This window comes from Zootoca vivipara, chromosome 6 (genome assembly GCF_963506605.1).
Source record: "Zootoca vivipara chromosome 6, rZooViv1.1, whole genome shotgun sequence".
Classification (NCBI taxonomy): Eukaryota; Metazoa; Chordata; class Lepidosauria; order Squamata; family Lacertidae; genus Zootoca; species Zootoca vivipara.
Genome location: NC_083281.1, coordinates 78,922,141 through 78,938,684, shown reverse-complemented (window position 1 = coordinate 78,938,684; position 16,544 = coordinate 78,922,141). Strand labels below are relative to the sequence as shown.

Here is a 16,544-nt window from a genome sequence, read left to right as displayed (position 1 = left end):
GGAAAGTTTTCATCTTCTTTTGGAAAGTCACAAAAATTAAAGCGAGGGGCCTCAACAGGAAAAGGGGCCTGATGTTTCAACAGACTAACCGCTGAAGGTGGGGTCACTTGGTGACAGCTCTAAAAGCATTGGTGTTTTTTTTTTGACAAAGGTCTGGTTTTCCCCCCTGTAATGCATTTATACCCTATCCTCTGCTCACTATATTATTCTCACAACAACTCTGCAAGGTAGGTTAGGCTGAGAGATAGTGGCTGATGCTATCAGTGAGCTTCATGACTGAGTGGGGTCTGCACCCTGGTCTCCCAGGTCTTTTCCCAACACACACTCCTTGCTAAACTTGACTAGATGGACAAAGGGATTCAGGTGTTATACTCACAAGTAGGTAGAGCATGTGCATAGGGATGAATGTGCCAGCTGTGGCCCAAATTCCTATCTCCATTGTTCTTCCTGCAGAGTTGGGGTGCCCCCCCCACCCCACAATGTTAACATATTAATAGCAATTCTGTTAGATTAGAATAATATCCCAGTTTGGGGACAATGAATTTCCCTGCAACTGAAAATATGGGGAATTGTGTAGCCCCGAAGAATAGACTTATTCCCAGTATTCTGGATTGTCCTAATCAAAAACAGACATTTAAAAAGCTAAAACAAAATACATTATGGATGAGTTGACTATGAGTTGGCAGGAAGAGCAGAAGGTATCTGGATCCTATTTCAAGCTGATCAGGAAATGGGGGGTGGGGGTGGGCATCCAGTCCAAAGTCCTCAAATTCAGACTCCACCCCAGTGCAGCATCAGGCCATTTGCTGAACGGCAAGCCACAGCACAAATTTTCCTGTGTGTTTGCCTTTGAACTCAACTACTCTGCCTGCTCTCTCTGCCTCCAGCTCAGTCCACGCAGGATGTGTGTGAGAAGTTTTTCTTCCTAGGAAGTACACTAAGACGCTATCACTTAGCTTCTCTCAAAGCAAGGTTGCAAACTCTAGCTTCCTTAGGCTAGTAGAACCCATCAAAGGTATTTTTGAGCTGGTGGGGAGTCGTCAAAACTTGTGAATTGGGCCACTTTTTGACTAGTAATAATTATAACATCAACATCTTTCTATGGCACAAAAAAACCCCACACACCTCTGAATGGCACAGAATAATTTGTTCCTGGAATGTCCCATTAATAGTAGGCCTACAGAGCTCTTCCCTCCCAGAATGAGGAATGCGTCGATTCTGCCCTTCCTAGTTCTCTGTTACGGTTGTTGTTGTTTAGTCGTTTAGTCGTGTCCGACTCTTTGTGACCCCATGGACCATAGCACGCCAGGCACTCCTGTCTTGCACTGCCTCCCACAGTTTGGTCAAACTCATGTTGGTAGCTTTGAGAACACTGTCCAACCATCTCGTCCTCTGTCGTCCCCTTCTCCTAGTGCCCTCAATCTTTCCCAACATCAGGGTCTTTTCCAAGGATTCTTCTCTTCTCATGAGGTGGCCAAAGTATTGGAGCCTCAGCTTCACAATCTGTCCTTCCAGTGAGCACTCAGGGCTGATTTCTTTCAGAATGGATAGGTTTGATCTTCTTGCAGTCCATGGGACTCTCAAGAGTCTCCTCCAGCACCATAATTCAAAAGCATCAATTCTTCGGCGATCAGCCTTCTTTATGGTCTGTTACTGTAGCGCAGAGGTTTTCAACCTTTGAGTCCATGGCTCCCTTGACCAGCTACATTCTTTCTGTGGCACCCCTCTAGGGCTCAGGAGCCCAGTTATATCACCCCTTGCCTGCAGAGCCAACAGCCCCTTACCCCTTTTTAAACACTGCTGCCTCCCCGGTCTCTGAGCTGCCCTCTCCTGCCCCAAAGAGACTTACCTCCTCACACTGCCCTACAGGGGCCTGGGAAGCACCCCTGGCCAGCCTCAGAGGCACCACTCACTTGCAGCTGCAGGGCTGCTGCAACAAACAGCTGCGCAAGTCTTTGGGAGGCAGAGACATGAGAGGGCATCAGAAGAAAGGAGGAAAGGAAATAGGGACAGAGGCCAGTGTTGCCTGCTGTAACCCTGACCATCATTCAGGGCGTCCCTGGGTGCCCTGGCACACTGGTTGAAAACCACTGTTGTAGCAAGATCAAAACTGATCTGGTTCAGCTAACCTGTATTTGCTCAAACATGACTTTCTGTTTGCTGCAGGGTGTAATTGTAATTGGTGAGCCAATTCCTTTGCCTGCTGTCTCAGTGCTGCAGTGTCGATATTATTAGCTTTGGGAATAATGGCCATTAATGGATCTATTTGAACATCTTGTCAAGCTCAAAGCAAATAATTCTGCCAGATATCCAGCTCGGGCGGTGAGCGCCAACAGACTTGGGGCCCCAGCTGGCTTCCTTGAGAAACCAAGAGAGGAAGGTATCAGAACCCATTCTAAGGTTTTCTGAAGTACAAAAAAATATTTTTAAAGAAAGGGTAAGGGGCAGGGCTTCCCCCCCCCCCAACTGGAACTCAGTTCCGGCCCTTCTCAGGTGGGTGCCATTGCCATTCTAAGAGAACAAGGGAGACGCTCGTGGTGAGTTCCAGCATCTCTTTTTCTAGAAAAATAGCACTAGTGGTGGGTAAGGGTGAGAGAAAACAGCTAAATGAATATTGAGTGTGCTGAGCATCATTTGGGAAAGAGGCGCAAAAGATGAAGGGGAGCCAGATGCAAATGATTACCTTGAAGTAAAGTGGCGGTTGTCTGAATGGAACCCTGAACTGGATATTCCTGCTAGGATAGGGAAGGAGAACCTCAGGTCTAGGGGCCAAATGTGCCCGCCGACCCTTGGGACTCTCCCTAGGCCACAGCCCTTCTCCTTGGGTCACACTCCTCACCAGTCTTGCTTTCCACCTTCCTAGAGTGTTTTTGCCTGATTGGTATGTGTCCTTGAACTCTAATCATGCCCGTTGGCTGCTTGGATGGAGGGGAGAGGAGGGGGGTGCATGAGTTTGTGTCGTAATCAGCCTGGTGTACAATAGCCGCATACATTGTTCCAGCCACTTCTGTCTCTGTCCTTGTCCACGACTGGCAAGTGACCCCCGGGAAGCCTGTCCAAAAGGTATGTGGCCCCCATCTCTGTGTGTTGTGTTGCCGTTCTCATTTGTTTGCTCTGTTAGGCATTTAACCACTGAAGTTTCTCCATCAGTTTGGAATTGAAGTGGGGCTACTTAACAATGAAGTGGAACTTTCTGCATAGTTTTCCAAATATGTGATACTAGATAAATTGGCAAACTTAAAAGAAAGAAAAGGGCATGGATCCAGATGGTGATGGACTCCAGTTCCCATCAGCCCCAGGCATCCTGACCAATGGTCAGAGATGATGGGAGTTGTAGTCCAACAAAAGAAACTAGGAATTGGGGAGGCTTCTGTCAGTCTGTCAACTAAATTTATGATTGAGAACAGCCAAGAAGTTGAATGTTAAGAGGTCATTTTTGCAGGGGGCAGGGAGCACTAGACGACAAGAAGTATCTGGAAGTGGTGCCTGTATGTGCTATGTTTAGATGTGTGGTGTGAGGTTGAAATAAGCAAATTTCCCCCTTCACTTTACAGGAAAGTATAAAGAATTGTGTGCTGCCTCCATCCCCATTCTGTAAAATGCTGAGGTTTAGATATGGAAACCTCTGCTTAATTATCTATTTTGTTACTTTATTTTATTTCACTTGCTTATCTAAAGAATTTTATCCCACTCTTTTATCCCACTCTTATGCCCAAAGAGGCTTCCAGGGCAGCTGATAAGTAGTAGCAAGAGTAGTAGTACAGTTGCAAAGGCATGGCACAAAAGGGAAAAGGAATGGAGAGGGAGAAGAAAAAAACAAACAAAACCAGACACCGGTTTTTAAAGTTACATATCAGCATGGTTATTATTCATGTGGAAGAGGAAATGGAGGAGGAAGAACACTTCTACTGTAAATGAGCAGTCTGACCAATGCAGGTTTAAGGCTTATGCATGGAAAATGCTGATTGTCATAAATAAACAAAGTAAAGCTGCCACTTTCACAAGCAGACATAAAATATTGATGGGGTGGGGGAGCAAATATTACTGCAGCACCATCAGAGGTTCGTTCTTCGACCTTTTATTTTATGATATGTGTTCTGACAAGTGAGCAATATCTCGCCACGTTGTCACCAACTCCTGCAAACATCCAACTTTTTCTCAAGAACTGCCACATTCTTTAAAGTATTGATTTCATGCAATTGGATTAAGTCAGAGTCAGACTTGAAAAATGATCATGCCTTGTTTATACAGAGAAAAAGTCAGAGAAGGGGGTGATAAATGAAAGCTGTGGGTCTAAAGCTAGCCAATCCCTTTCTGCCCCTCCACACACAGCCTGGAAGCCAAGGGAAATTGAATTGGCCCAACAATTCCCCACCTCCTTCCTTCTGGGGGTGTCTGATAATGTTGCCACACCGATAGATATACAGGGAGTGTGGCCACCATCCATTTTAAAGTGAGTTTAAAAATCACATGACTTTGCCCAAAGGATCAGGGGAACTGTAGTGTATTAAGGGTGCTGTGAATTGAGGGGTGAACTACAGTCCCCAGGATTCTTTGAGGGGAAATCATGCATTTTAAATGGATGATGTGCACACAGCCACAAAGTGAGATCTGCAACAAAATATTGCAGCGTAACTTCCTCGCTAACCGGAATCCTGTACTTCAGGATTTCAGCTAGTCATGCTCTCTTCCTGGACACTACAAACTGTAAGGGGCTGAAGCTGCCTCAGTGGGAGAGATAGGAAGGTTCATTCCATCATCTTGGTGCCCGAGTTTTGGTTTTCTTCTTCCCTTCTTGTTCCTTTTGTGTTGTGTGTCTGTGTTTTTGTTTAAAAAGAGATTGTTAGCCTACAGGTTAGTTCTGATTGTATGTAAGCTTGCTCTGGGAGCATTTTCAGCTGAAGAGTGGAGTACAAATGCTCAAAATAAGTAAAATAAACACTTTCCCACCCACCGCTGAACATTCCATAGCTACTGAGCATGCACGAGTCCTTATTAGGTTGCTGTTATTTATTTTCCTGGTGTGTGTGCCCTCTTAAAAGTTTATGTTTTAATATATATTTTTTGTACATCTGCAATCCTCATTGTTTCTCTCCTAGCATGACAATACCTCCTTCTGGTTCCTCTGGGTCCCTACCTTGACCTGAGTTTAGTATTGGAGCAAGTGAAGTTACAACTTTTATAAGCTTAGCAAGGTTGTGTTAATCTGCCCAGAGCCAGCTCTACCTGCAAATGAGGCAGTACATATTGTTGATTATTTAGTTTAATGCTATAATTATTTTTTGAGGGGGGGGGTTGTAAGGTGGCCATGTGTCCTACGTTGCAGAGGAAAATCCTCTGTTTGAAGGGCTGGCCAGTCCATGAACCCTAAGAAGGAAGAGCAGGAGAGGGCATTGAGTGACCCACCCACAATTAAGCACCTTGGACAGCAACTGACCAGGCACCCAGCTCAGCTGGTTGTAGTCTTCTGCACCATGATGAGATGCATTGCATTTATATTTAAATTACAGTGATTATATCTAAATTTAAACCTCTCTATAAAAATTACCAGGTGCACATTTCATATAAAGTGGCATTTTCTTTTGCCCTTTTTGGGCGTTGATGTGTAAGTGGCTATCTTAATCATCGGTGGCCTTTCTGATTATAGCAAGGGGCAAGGGTGTATAACAAGGCACTGGTTTCCATTCTGACATGTGTTTTCGAAACTGAACACGACCTACATTCTTTTCGGTGTAAAGGAAACATCAAAACAATGTAAAAAGTAAAGGTCATTTATTAGCTATCGTTTGCAGACTGAAACGGCAACCATGATGTGAACAAATGCCGATTGTGTGTGCTTGACTGATATCTATCCGTGATCAGAGATGAACATGGTGATTTCGGCTTCCTTTTTCCATTTTTATTGGATACCTCCAACATCCCTAGCTAAGGGTGGAACAAGAGAAGGGAAAGCCTTGCCTTGAGGAATGAGTGACCGAAAGCAGAGGGCTCTTTTTGACACAGGAGACATCCTGCAAGGCATTGCCTTGCCTGCATATGATGCACACATCATCAATTCCTGCCAGGAATCTTGATCTATAAACCGTATGGTCCTTGGCTAGGGAAAGACACTCTGTATGAGTCAAGGAATCATTTGAGTCAAGGAAAGACATGGAAAGGATCATCTGCATTAGGAGTTGTTGGCTGCTTGTTGCCCCCTTCCTTCTTCCCCAAGGAAAGGACTGTCCGGGAAAAGAGAGGAACATCCAAAAAAAATTGATTTTCCTAGTGTTCTAGTATTCGGTGTCTGTTTTGAGCATTTGATTTGACTGCTAAAAAAACAAAACATCTTAAATTTCAGGATGAGATTAAGTGAGACTCGTATATCCTTAATGATAACAGAAACCATGAAACCTAAAGCTCTGCTGCTAAATAAGCTCAATGTACTGGAATTGGTGACATGCCTGAAGACAGGCACGCACGCACACACACAAACTTCAGACATCCAAGTTGAATAGCTTTGCTCTTCAAGCTCGGTTGCTAGGAAGGCTATAGCAACAAAAATTGACAAAGCTGTCACACAGCCCAAGAGCAGACACAAAGTCAAAACAGCAAAATGCTGTTGGGGGAGATTAGAAAATATATAAACCAAGTAGAGCGGGTGAGACACACATAGAAGGTGCAGATCAACCAGCTGAAAGAGAAAAGCCAATAGCAAATCATTAGGAACATCCAATGGAGGGTTTTTTTTAAAATCTTAAGCCTGGTTTTCCCGTGGGTCTGAGAAATCACATTGGGGGTTGGGGAGCTTTCAACGTGTGTAACTGGTCTGGAGAGGATTTGCCCGATCGAAATCTGCATCTGTCGCCCCAGGTGGGGCTGTTTGTTTGAAAGGTTGCTGAATGAGCGGAGGGAAAGTTTCAGTTGCTAAAAGCAGACTTGAGTTACTTTCCTCCATCTCATAAGTAGCCTTTCTTATCCCAGCTCAGTTCTCGAGGCAGGCTTTCACGGCTTAATTAATTCTCCATGGACCTGGCTAGCTCAAATGTCAGGGAATGTGCAGAAGGTGTGTTTGATCATACAGATTATTTTCTAAACAGAATGCTTGATCGTCCCTTAATATAGAGCATTTTGGTTACTTTGCCTGTGGCGCACCTGACCCTAGCAGAATAGCCTCTGTGTGTGGGATAGAGCCAGGTCTAAACTCCTGGGGGGGGGGGAATGTAGGAGCCCTTTGGACAAAGGATTGATTCCCCACCCCCAGTTCTCCGCTGATTGAAGAAAGGAACTTGCAGGGTCTTAAAACTGCAGTGAAACATGAAAACGAAAATGCAGCAGTTAGTGCAATGGATTTTGGGGGGTGTTGTCGCCCTAGGAAGCAGGCTCATGCTGTCAGAGGAGGTATCTGAAAATAAAGAAGGAACCACTTCTATGGGAGGGGGGACCTCATGGGTCAACAGTGCATTTGTGGCACTAGCCCTCCCAACTTGCAATACTGAAGATGCCTCCTTGGAACTTTTGACAACTCAAGGGGCACCACTTTCCTATCCCTTCACATCTAGACTGAGCAAGAGACACTCCAGCACCACAATAGCCAGGACTTGAGGAATATGGCATGGGCCCTTTAAAAGTCCCGAGTCTTCCTCAGAGGGGGTGGAGCCAGAAACAACAACCTACTTCAGCCCTCATGGGCCTCTATACCAAGCACCCCCAACCTGTGGTCCTCCAGATGATTTGGCCTACAACTCCCATGATCCCTAGCTAACAGGGATGATGGGAATTGCAGTCCAAAACATCTGGAGGGCTGGAGGTTGGGGATGCCTGCTCTAGTCTAGACCATTGCTGAAGCAACAGCCTAGCTTGCTCCTGTTGTGTGCCTGGCATCCATCATAGCGTTCCCTGGCTCCACAGTGAGCTCCGTGGTGCTGCTTCTCCATTTCTTGGACTGTTTACGGGCTTCATTGGTACCCTTGCAGCCTGGAATAAGGTATTTGGGGTAGGGGTTATAGTTCCTTCAAGTGCATTTTTAATATCTGGGACGGATTCCCTTGGGGAACATGGGGGAGATTCAGTCCCTACAGGAAAGCGTGCAGACTAATTCTTAGATTGGAGGGGACGGGTAACAACCATTTCTCAGAGAGTTAGAAGTAAATTGAGAGGGGCATTGTGCCCCATGATGTATATGCACATATGCTGGTTGTACCATTAGCTCTTGTCAAATAGGTTTTCAACTTTGGGGAAACAATACCAGCAAAGTGTGCTTTAGCTAAGTTAGTAGCAGAATGCATGCATACCCAATATATGAGTGATCTCTCAACCAAGCACTGTTCAACTCTTCGGGGGGGAAACCCCCTCAAAGTATCTCCAAATTAATCTGCTCAGCATAGGCGCCAACTCCCTGGGTGCCCGAGCACCCACAAATTTCAACCCATGGTTGCGGGGCCAAGGTAGCACTCCTGCTGCTCAGATTAATTTATGGATGCCCTGTGGATGTCACCTTAATTAATTTGGGCTATTCCCCCACCAAATAATAAGAATAAGAATCAGATTGGGGTGCATTTGTGCAAAACTAGTTTAAAGTACCTTGTAAGGAATGCGTTGATCCTAAATGTCTATGATTCCCACCCCCTAAAGCAAGTAGTTTTCTAGAGAAATTATCTCTGAGATTGCCTGCTAATTTTCAGACAGAGCTGCTCAGAAAAAATAATAATTTTACCTTCCAGGATTTTTTTTAAAAAAGAATATCATCTAATCATAGAATAATAAGAATCAATGTTTGTAAACCATCCTGGGATCTATTTTGACAAAGGTCAGTTTAGAAGTCCCACAAATAAATAAAGAGTTCAGTGCAGGGAATCTGCTGCTACAACAACCCTAGCAGGTGGTCCACCCAGCCTCTGCTTGCAAAGGAGAAGGCTAGCTCCCCACCCCATGGTGGTGTTTGAAGATGGGACTTACCTGCAGTACTGCTGCCCCTAAAATACAACTGATTGTTAAAATACATTTCTTCAGCATGACTGTGGGGAGAGTTCGAGAAAGGGTTAGGAATGCTGAATTATTTGCCTGCATGGAACACTACAGGAGTTCCGTAGTGAGTGGGGATTTAGACCCAGGCCTCCCTAGGCCTTGTCCAACCCTCTAACAATTATCCCCCTACTGGCAGGTTAATTGCATCATTAATCCAGCCCACGTGATCTTCCTTCCATAGGGTTCACCAACTACATGCGCAGCCCGGCTGGGGATATCTTCAACCCAGAGCACTACCAAGTCAACCAGGACATGACTTGCCCTTTGAGTCACTACTTCATCACCTCCTCTCATAACACCTACCTCATGGGGGACCAGCTGATGTCTCAGTCCAGAGTGGACATGTACTCTTGGGTTCTGCAGTCTGGATGTCGTTGCGTTGAAGGTACGGACCCAAAGCACACACCCCATTGCCCACCCCCTTTTGTTAAAAAAAACAACAACGCAACTGCGGAATCATTTATGTGTTCCATAGATACTTGTTTCTACCCATCATCATCCTTACAAGAGGAGATGTTCGTCTGCCATAGCAGGGTGTTTGTTTGTTTGTTTTAAATATACTATTGGCCTGTGTAGCTCAGTATTACCTTCACTGGTGACAGCAGCTCTCCAGAGTTTCAGAGAGAGATCTGTCAAATATTTAATATGGTCAAGGAACCATTAAAGAAATTACACAATATTAAAAAATGGAAAATCACAGCCTCAGAAGAACAAAGGTGACAAGTTAGGAGCTTACCATCATAGCTGGTCTAAGATATATTACAACATTCAGATATTACAACATTCACCGCGGTAATGGATTTATTAGAACCCCCCCCCTTAAATCTAAACCTTCTGTTTTTGTTCTTCCCCTTTGCAGTTGACTGCTGGGATGGGCCAGATGGTGAGCCTATCGTCCACCATGGCTACACCCTCACCTCCAAGATCCTTTTTAAAGATGTGATTGAGACCATAAACAAATATGCCTTCATCAAGAGCGAGTAGGTATCCATGTGGGTGCTATATTTTAAGAACTGGGTGGAAGATCAGCCGCCATCATTAGATTCATTTATTTTGTGATGTTGGGGGAGTTCTGGGAGAGGACAGACTACCGTGTTGGGAGATGCAGGTGTATGGAAATTTGGTTTAGAGTGTCTATGTTTTATTAAGAGCCAAGCCCACTGTCTACCCAACCACCCTAGGTCTTCATATTAAAGTCTGGTTCCCCGTATTGTCTGCCCTCCATCTAACTTTCCTTGCTCACCCTCCCACTTTCTCTAGTAGACTGATCCCTGGGAATTAAGGAACCAGTGGTGGGAGAGGGTTAGCTGGGCAATACTAGATTCCTGTAGGCATTATCCTTACAGCCTGGGTGCATAGCCATTATCCCCAAAGCCCATGGGATGCATGGCAATTGTAGCTACCAATGCTTCTGAGTTAAATAAATCAAATTGGGAGACACTGGGAATTACTGTTGCTGTGGATACCAGCAGCAGTGGATCTGAGCCATAAAGATGAGGCCTAAAAGACCTTTGTTGTCATCAGCCAGCCCTTCCCTGAAGGGCAAATTGGCATACAAAAGAGGAGCTCGTACGTACTATTGGCATTCCCCCAGGCTTCATCTTTCCAAGCTTAAATTTGCATGCAAAAGGGGAAGGGGTCTTCTAGGGTGGAATCTACACACATATTTTTTAAAAAACAAAAAGGTGTGGAGATGCTTTATTTTAAATTTAAAACGTTTTGAAAAATACATTGGATTTTGCGTAGCTCACTGTCGCCATCTAGTGTCACATTTGTATGTTGCACTTTACAAGACATTCTAAACGTTTTATTTGCAGCTGTGTAGCTGAGTCCTAGGTTTGGTCTTCCCGAGCTTTCTTAGCTAACTCTCGGAAGGACCCCAAGAAGCACAGGGGGAGCCAATTTCAAGACCAGCCTATCACTGTTCTTCTTGCTCTTTTTCAAAGTCTCAGGAATGCTTGGCCTAATGCGATCATGGGGGTGGGGGACCTGTAGCACCCCAGATTCTGCTGGAGTACAACTCCCATCAGTCTTAGCCAGCAAGGCTAATGGTCAGGGTTGGTGGGAGTTTTAGTTCAGTTCCCTCTGTTTGTAAGAAAGAAGGCAGGCCAGGGGGATATTAGTGGAGCAGTGTCTTGTTTGACATAATGGACCAGAGACAGACAAGTTCCACTGAAAACACGACTGTTTATTAGCAGGTAGCTGACAACCCAGTTGCTTGGCCTCCAAACTACAGGGTATTTTGTCAGGCAGGAGACAAAGTCCAAGAGTGCTTTATCCAGATGGCAGAAATGCATCCTGCTCAGATGGGATGAGATTTGTTGCCTCTGAATCTAGAATCACTCAGATAATCAGAGAGATTTTTTATTTTAACTTGTCCTATTTGTCTGAGAATAATGGGTCTCTGTGTCAAGGTAAGTTCCTGCAGCCAGTGTTTGCAGTGGCTTCGAAGAATGTGTGGAGAAGCTCTTTTATGTGACTTCCCTCTTTTCGTGCTTTGATTCCGCAAACTTAAAGCTGTGATAGCAGTTCCATCTGCTCTCACTGTACAAGCCAGAAGGGCTCAGGATATCTTAACAGTATTTGTCGTACTCTGACGGGATTACAATGCACAGAATTAGAAGTGCTGTTCTTCTAGAAAAAGAGGCGCCGGAACTCGCCATGAATGCCTCCCTTGTTCTCTTAGAATGGCAATGGTGCCCACCTGAGAGGTGCCGGAACTGAATTCTGGCGAGTTCCAGCTGAAAAAAAAGCCCTGAGAATTAGGAACGCAAGAAAACCTATTTGTAACCCTATCTACAGTGTCTGTTGAGACTCCAAGATGTAAGGCAGGAGGCCAACAGTAGGTGGAGCCACTTCCAATGACAGTTTTGCTGCCATCTTCCTCCTTGCTAAGTTTTAAAACGCTGAGACTGAGGAGGAGGAATCAGACAAGCCGTGCCAAGCTCTGGGGCTGAATGAGGACACTGAGGTTGATGGGGCAGTGCCCCAGCTGCCCTGCTGGACAAGATGCTACTGCCTATCTCGCTAAGCATCTGTTCCCCACAGTGGTTAACCCAATAAGTAGCCTGCAAACAGAATGTTCAGACTGCACCTGAACCTGGAGATTATGTGTTGTGACTAGTTGCAACTGAGAAACCTTATCCCCCATGAATTTGCTGTTTCAAACTATCTAAAGTATATACTGTTTTTTTAACATTCTGCTGTGCGAATTCTTTGGGAGTTGGGGAGCTGTGGAAGTCAAAACTGTTACAAAACAAGTCTAAATTTCACAGTGAAGGCATACTGTCAGTGCAATTCTGAATGCATATGACTCAGAAGTAAGTCATGGTGGCGTTCAGTGATAAGGATGAGGCTGTAGCTGGAAGAAGCAAGGAAGAGGGGTGTAGGGTAATGGCATCATTATTAGCACTATTATTAATTTCCATAGCACAAACATATATAAAGCATACCTATGCAATGCACAGAATTTCAGTTTAAACCAAAAGAGCATAAAAAGAGGTAGTTGCAGACAGCTGTTTGTTGAGCATCCACTGTGATTTATTTCCAGGGAGACTAGATAACATTGGCTATTCAGTGAGCATTTGCCCTGATTTGTTGGTGGGGAGGTTATATGATGTTGCATCAACACAAGTGCTTTCTCACACTTTCCAGAGCATTTCCCCCTCACTTTCCTCCATGCAAAAAGTCTGATCTTTGGGGGTGGGGGGGTGGGGGGGGGTTGTTGCACTGTATTATAATAGTGGCCCCTGAATGTGCTTGCATGCGATTGGTATCCCAACTCAACCGTAGCGACAGTCTGGAAGCAAGACCATTCAAGCGGAATACATTAAACAAACAGAAATGTTAAAAACGGTTGATCTGCCAAGAAGGCTATAAAAACTATAAATCATTTTCGGAAGAAGGCTTGGTGAAATGACAAGTCTTTAGTTGATGCCTGAAGGATTATACTGGATTATACCAACTTGATTTCACTAGGGAGAGAGTTCAATAACTCTGGTACCGTTGCCGCCACACTAAATGCACAATTTCTTGCTGAGGGCACCCTGACGCTGCCAGATATCAGTGGAAGATTGCAAAGATAGTACACACAGCTCGGTTCCTCCTGCTGCACCTTCTCGGTGGATGTCCAAACAGGCATCTGTCTCACTTACCCTGTCTACACACTCCTGTTAATTCTGCATCCAGTGCTCACCCATCTCTGGTTTTGAAAGCGATGCACATATGGCGTTAGCTGCAACCCATATCTATCCTGTATCTATCCCATTGTTTTCTTATGAAATGCTGCATTTTGTTGCATTCCCCCACCCCCAAACCAGCTTCAATCCAAATTGAGAAGAATGAATGACCTAGCTGTGTTCCAAAATACTAATGTGCACAGCCTCAGGCCAGCCACGTTGCCTGTGAAGAGGTGTTGACAGTTAAACCACTCTGAGAATTGTAGCTCCATGAAGGAAATAGGAGGCCTCCTGACGTCACTCAGCGCCCTTAACAAACAACAGCTCCCAGAATTCTTGGGGGGGGGGTAGAAGCCATGGCTGTTTTAAGTGGCATCTTCTTAGTGCTTTACATGCATCATGATGTGATTGTGGCCTGAAATTCAGCGAAGAGGGTAAACTGAGCTGGGGCAGGTACTGAGCCCCATGCCTTTTGGCCAAAAACCCCCCACCTCTATTGATTTTTTTCTTGCCTTGTGCATAGCGCATAGTGTGGACATGGCAGGCTTAGTCAGGCATGGCCGATTTAGTGGAGATGATAACGAGTAATGGCTTGCGCTGGGGCAACTGGTGTGGAATTGCCTTTCCATCATTCCATCGTCTCACCTTGAATCCACTTTTCCTCTCAAAGCCGTATGATGAGCTCCAAGCCATATGGAGCGCTTTCAGTGCCTAAGCTCAGAGAATCCAAAAATAGATACTGAAACCCCAAAGAGAGCCAGGAGATTGATTGATTGGCTTGTAAAGTCTGTCCTTTACAGTGTGGTGCCAGCGCTGTTAGACCCGGTTAATGAATCTTCCCCGGCGGGAGACTGTGGCTTTCTCTCTGTGTGTTTGTGGCTTATATTTCTAAATATACACACCAGCAGAATTCTCAGGTTGAACAGTCAACCCCCTGCCCCCCAACTCTGGGTTGTAGCCATTGCTTAGTCCTGCTCAGAGCAGACCCTTTGGAATTAATGGAGATGACTAACTCAGGTCCGTTAATGTCCGTGGATCTATTCCGAGTAGAACTTAGTTGTATACATCCCATTCTTTCGTGGAAGTTCTCAAACTATGATCTGTGGGCTAGGGACAGGCAAATCTGTCAATTTTCCTTTCTGAAAATGCCCTTGGCACACTGTGTGGAGGCGTAACCTGGTGGAATCTAAGAACCCAAGTACAGTTTGCCGAGTTCAGGGAGCATGGCTTCTATCCATAACTGGTGAAACCAGACTCAATTATGCAAAAGAAAAGCACTTCCGAAATTTCTCTCACTTTGCATAATTTATACCGAATGTGAAGTTCAGGGTATTTCTTGGTTCGGAAATGCGAGAATGTTTAGCACATACAGAGTACCCACTAGGGTCAAGCTGAAAGTCTGAAGGTTTTTACTTCTGGCTGAAATCTGCAGCAACACTAGTCCTAATCAAAGTTAATGAACATGACTAATGAACATTGAATTTAATGAACTTGACTAAGTATCTGGCCCACTGGATACAACTGTATGTCTGTGGCAGTCATAAAACAAAATGGCATCTGCTAGCTGATGTGAGAAACTTTGCCACCACCAGAGATAGAGTTGTGGCTAGAATCCCATTTTGTCACCTTTGAATGCAGGCCCTCGGAGTGTCCCTGTTTTCCAGGGACGTTCCTGATTTAGAGAAGCCATCCCAGTTTCTGGTTTGATCCCGGAATGTCCTGCTTTTCCTTAGGATGTCCTTATTTTCATTGGAGAAATGTTGGAGGGTATGGAGTTATCTGACCCCTGAGCCGTCTGAAGGCAATCCTGTATAGGGAAGTTTTTGTTTTTGTTTTTTTTAAAAAAGTTTAATGTTTAATGGTGTTTTTCTATATGTTGGAAGCTGCCCAGAGTGGCTGGGGCCACCCAATAAGATGTGAGAGGCATAAATAGTGAAATGACGTCCCTATTTCCATCAGAGAAATGTTGCGAAGAGGGTATGTGAATGAGACAGTGAAATAGCAAGGGGTGGGGAACAGGACATTTTCGCTTGCCCTTACCACTGCCTACAGTGGTATGCCCCGTGGAGTGGTAAGGTCCACAAACAACAATATTCTGGAGATCCCGAGCCATAAGGTGGCTAGATTGGCCTCTACTAGGGCCAGGGCCTTTTCAGTATTGGCCCCAACTTGGTGGAACGCTCTTTCACAGGAGACCAGGGCCCTGCGGGATTTGTCATCTTTCCGCAGGGCCTGCAAGACAGAGCTGTTCCGCCTGGCCTTTGGGTTGGATTCAGTCTGACCCCTGTGTTTTCCTCCCTCATGGTTTGGATTTATGGACTACTTAAACTGAGGCTGCATTTTAAATTTTAATATTGTATTTTAATCTGAATTTTAATTAATTGTTTTCTTTTCTTTTATGTCTTATCGTAATTTTATTGGTGTTAGCCACCCTGAGCCTGGTTTTGACTGGGGAGGGTGGGGTATAAATAACAATTTATTATTATTATTATTACAGCCCTGATAAACAATTCTTAGGGCAGTAGGGAAAATCACAATGCATGCATTCAGCTCAAGTGAGCAAAACGACCCAACTGCACATTTACAAAGAAAGTGGTGAGCAGAAAACAGCCATAGAGTGTGCTAAATTCAAGCAGATCCTTCTGTTCCTTTTTCTGTTTAAGTAGCCTGGTGGCTGATCGTAAGCAGCCTGGATGCCTGTGCAGGGAATAAATTGGGCAGTATTTTCAGCTCTTTCCCCAGCCACAGTCTTATTTATGAGATGCTATCTCAGGTTTTTATCGCCTCTGAATACTCTGAGAGTCCTTTATTAGCAAGAGCATTTCCCCCCTTTTTTTTTTACATTTAAGCAAAACAGGAGAGCGGAGGAGGACAAGCCACAAGGCTTGCCGCTATCATAAATGTGATAATTAAGGGATATTCAGGGTGGTCTCAGAGCCTGCCAACAAGCTGCATACAATAAACTGGCTCAGGTGTCGAGATAATGATGGGCGCCAGAAGTAAAAGGAACATGTTGCTTGCTTTGTTTATGTGATCCATTATCCAGTAGTACTGACTCTTTTAACTCGTAGGAGGTAAGATGGGTACTCAAGGAGATGGAGATGACTGCTAGGGTGCACTGCACAGAGGAGGCTTCCATTTGCCTTTTATCCAGCTTGGCCATTCGGACTGGTAGGCTGGAAGGCAGGGAGCCCAGCAGTAGGTGGCGCCACAGTCAATTCCTCCTCCCTGCTGAGTTCCACAAGGAGCAACACTGAGACTGTGGAGGAGGAAGCCGACAGGCAGTGCCACCCCCTGGACTGCTTATAAGTATGGAGGCAGGCAGGTTGGTGGAGCAATGCCCCATTCTCCCTAACGTAC

General features: G+C 45.1%; 1 protein-coding gene across 3 annotated transcripts in view; it reads left to right on the top strand.

The window, feature by feature from the left end:
- Window positions 1-16,544, top strand: part of PLCH2 (phospholipase C eta 2) — a 331,389-nt gene that overhangs the window by 227,337 nt on the left and 87,508 nt on the right. For all 3 annotated transcript variants that reach the window (XM_060276184.1, XM_060276182.1, XM_060276183.1), the window contains 2 exons: window positions 9,188-9,391; window positions 9,866-9,986. In XM_060276184.1, coding sequence (XP_060132167.1) covers window positions 9,188-9,391; window positions 9,866-9,986 — 325 coding nt within the window. The remainder of the gene's footprint in view (window positions 1-9,187; window positions 9,392-9,865; window positions 9,987-16,544) is intronic.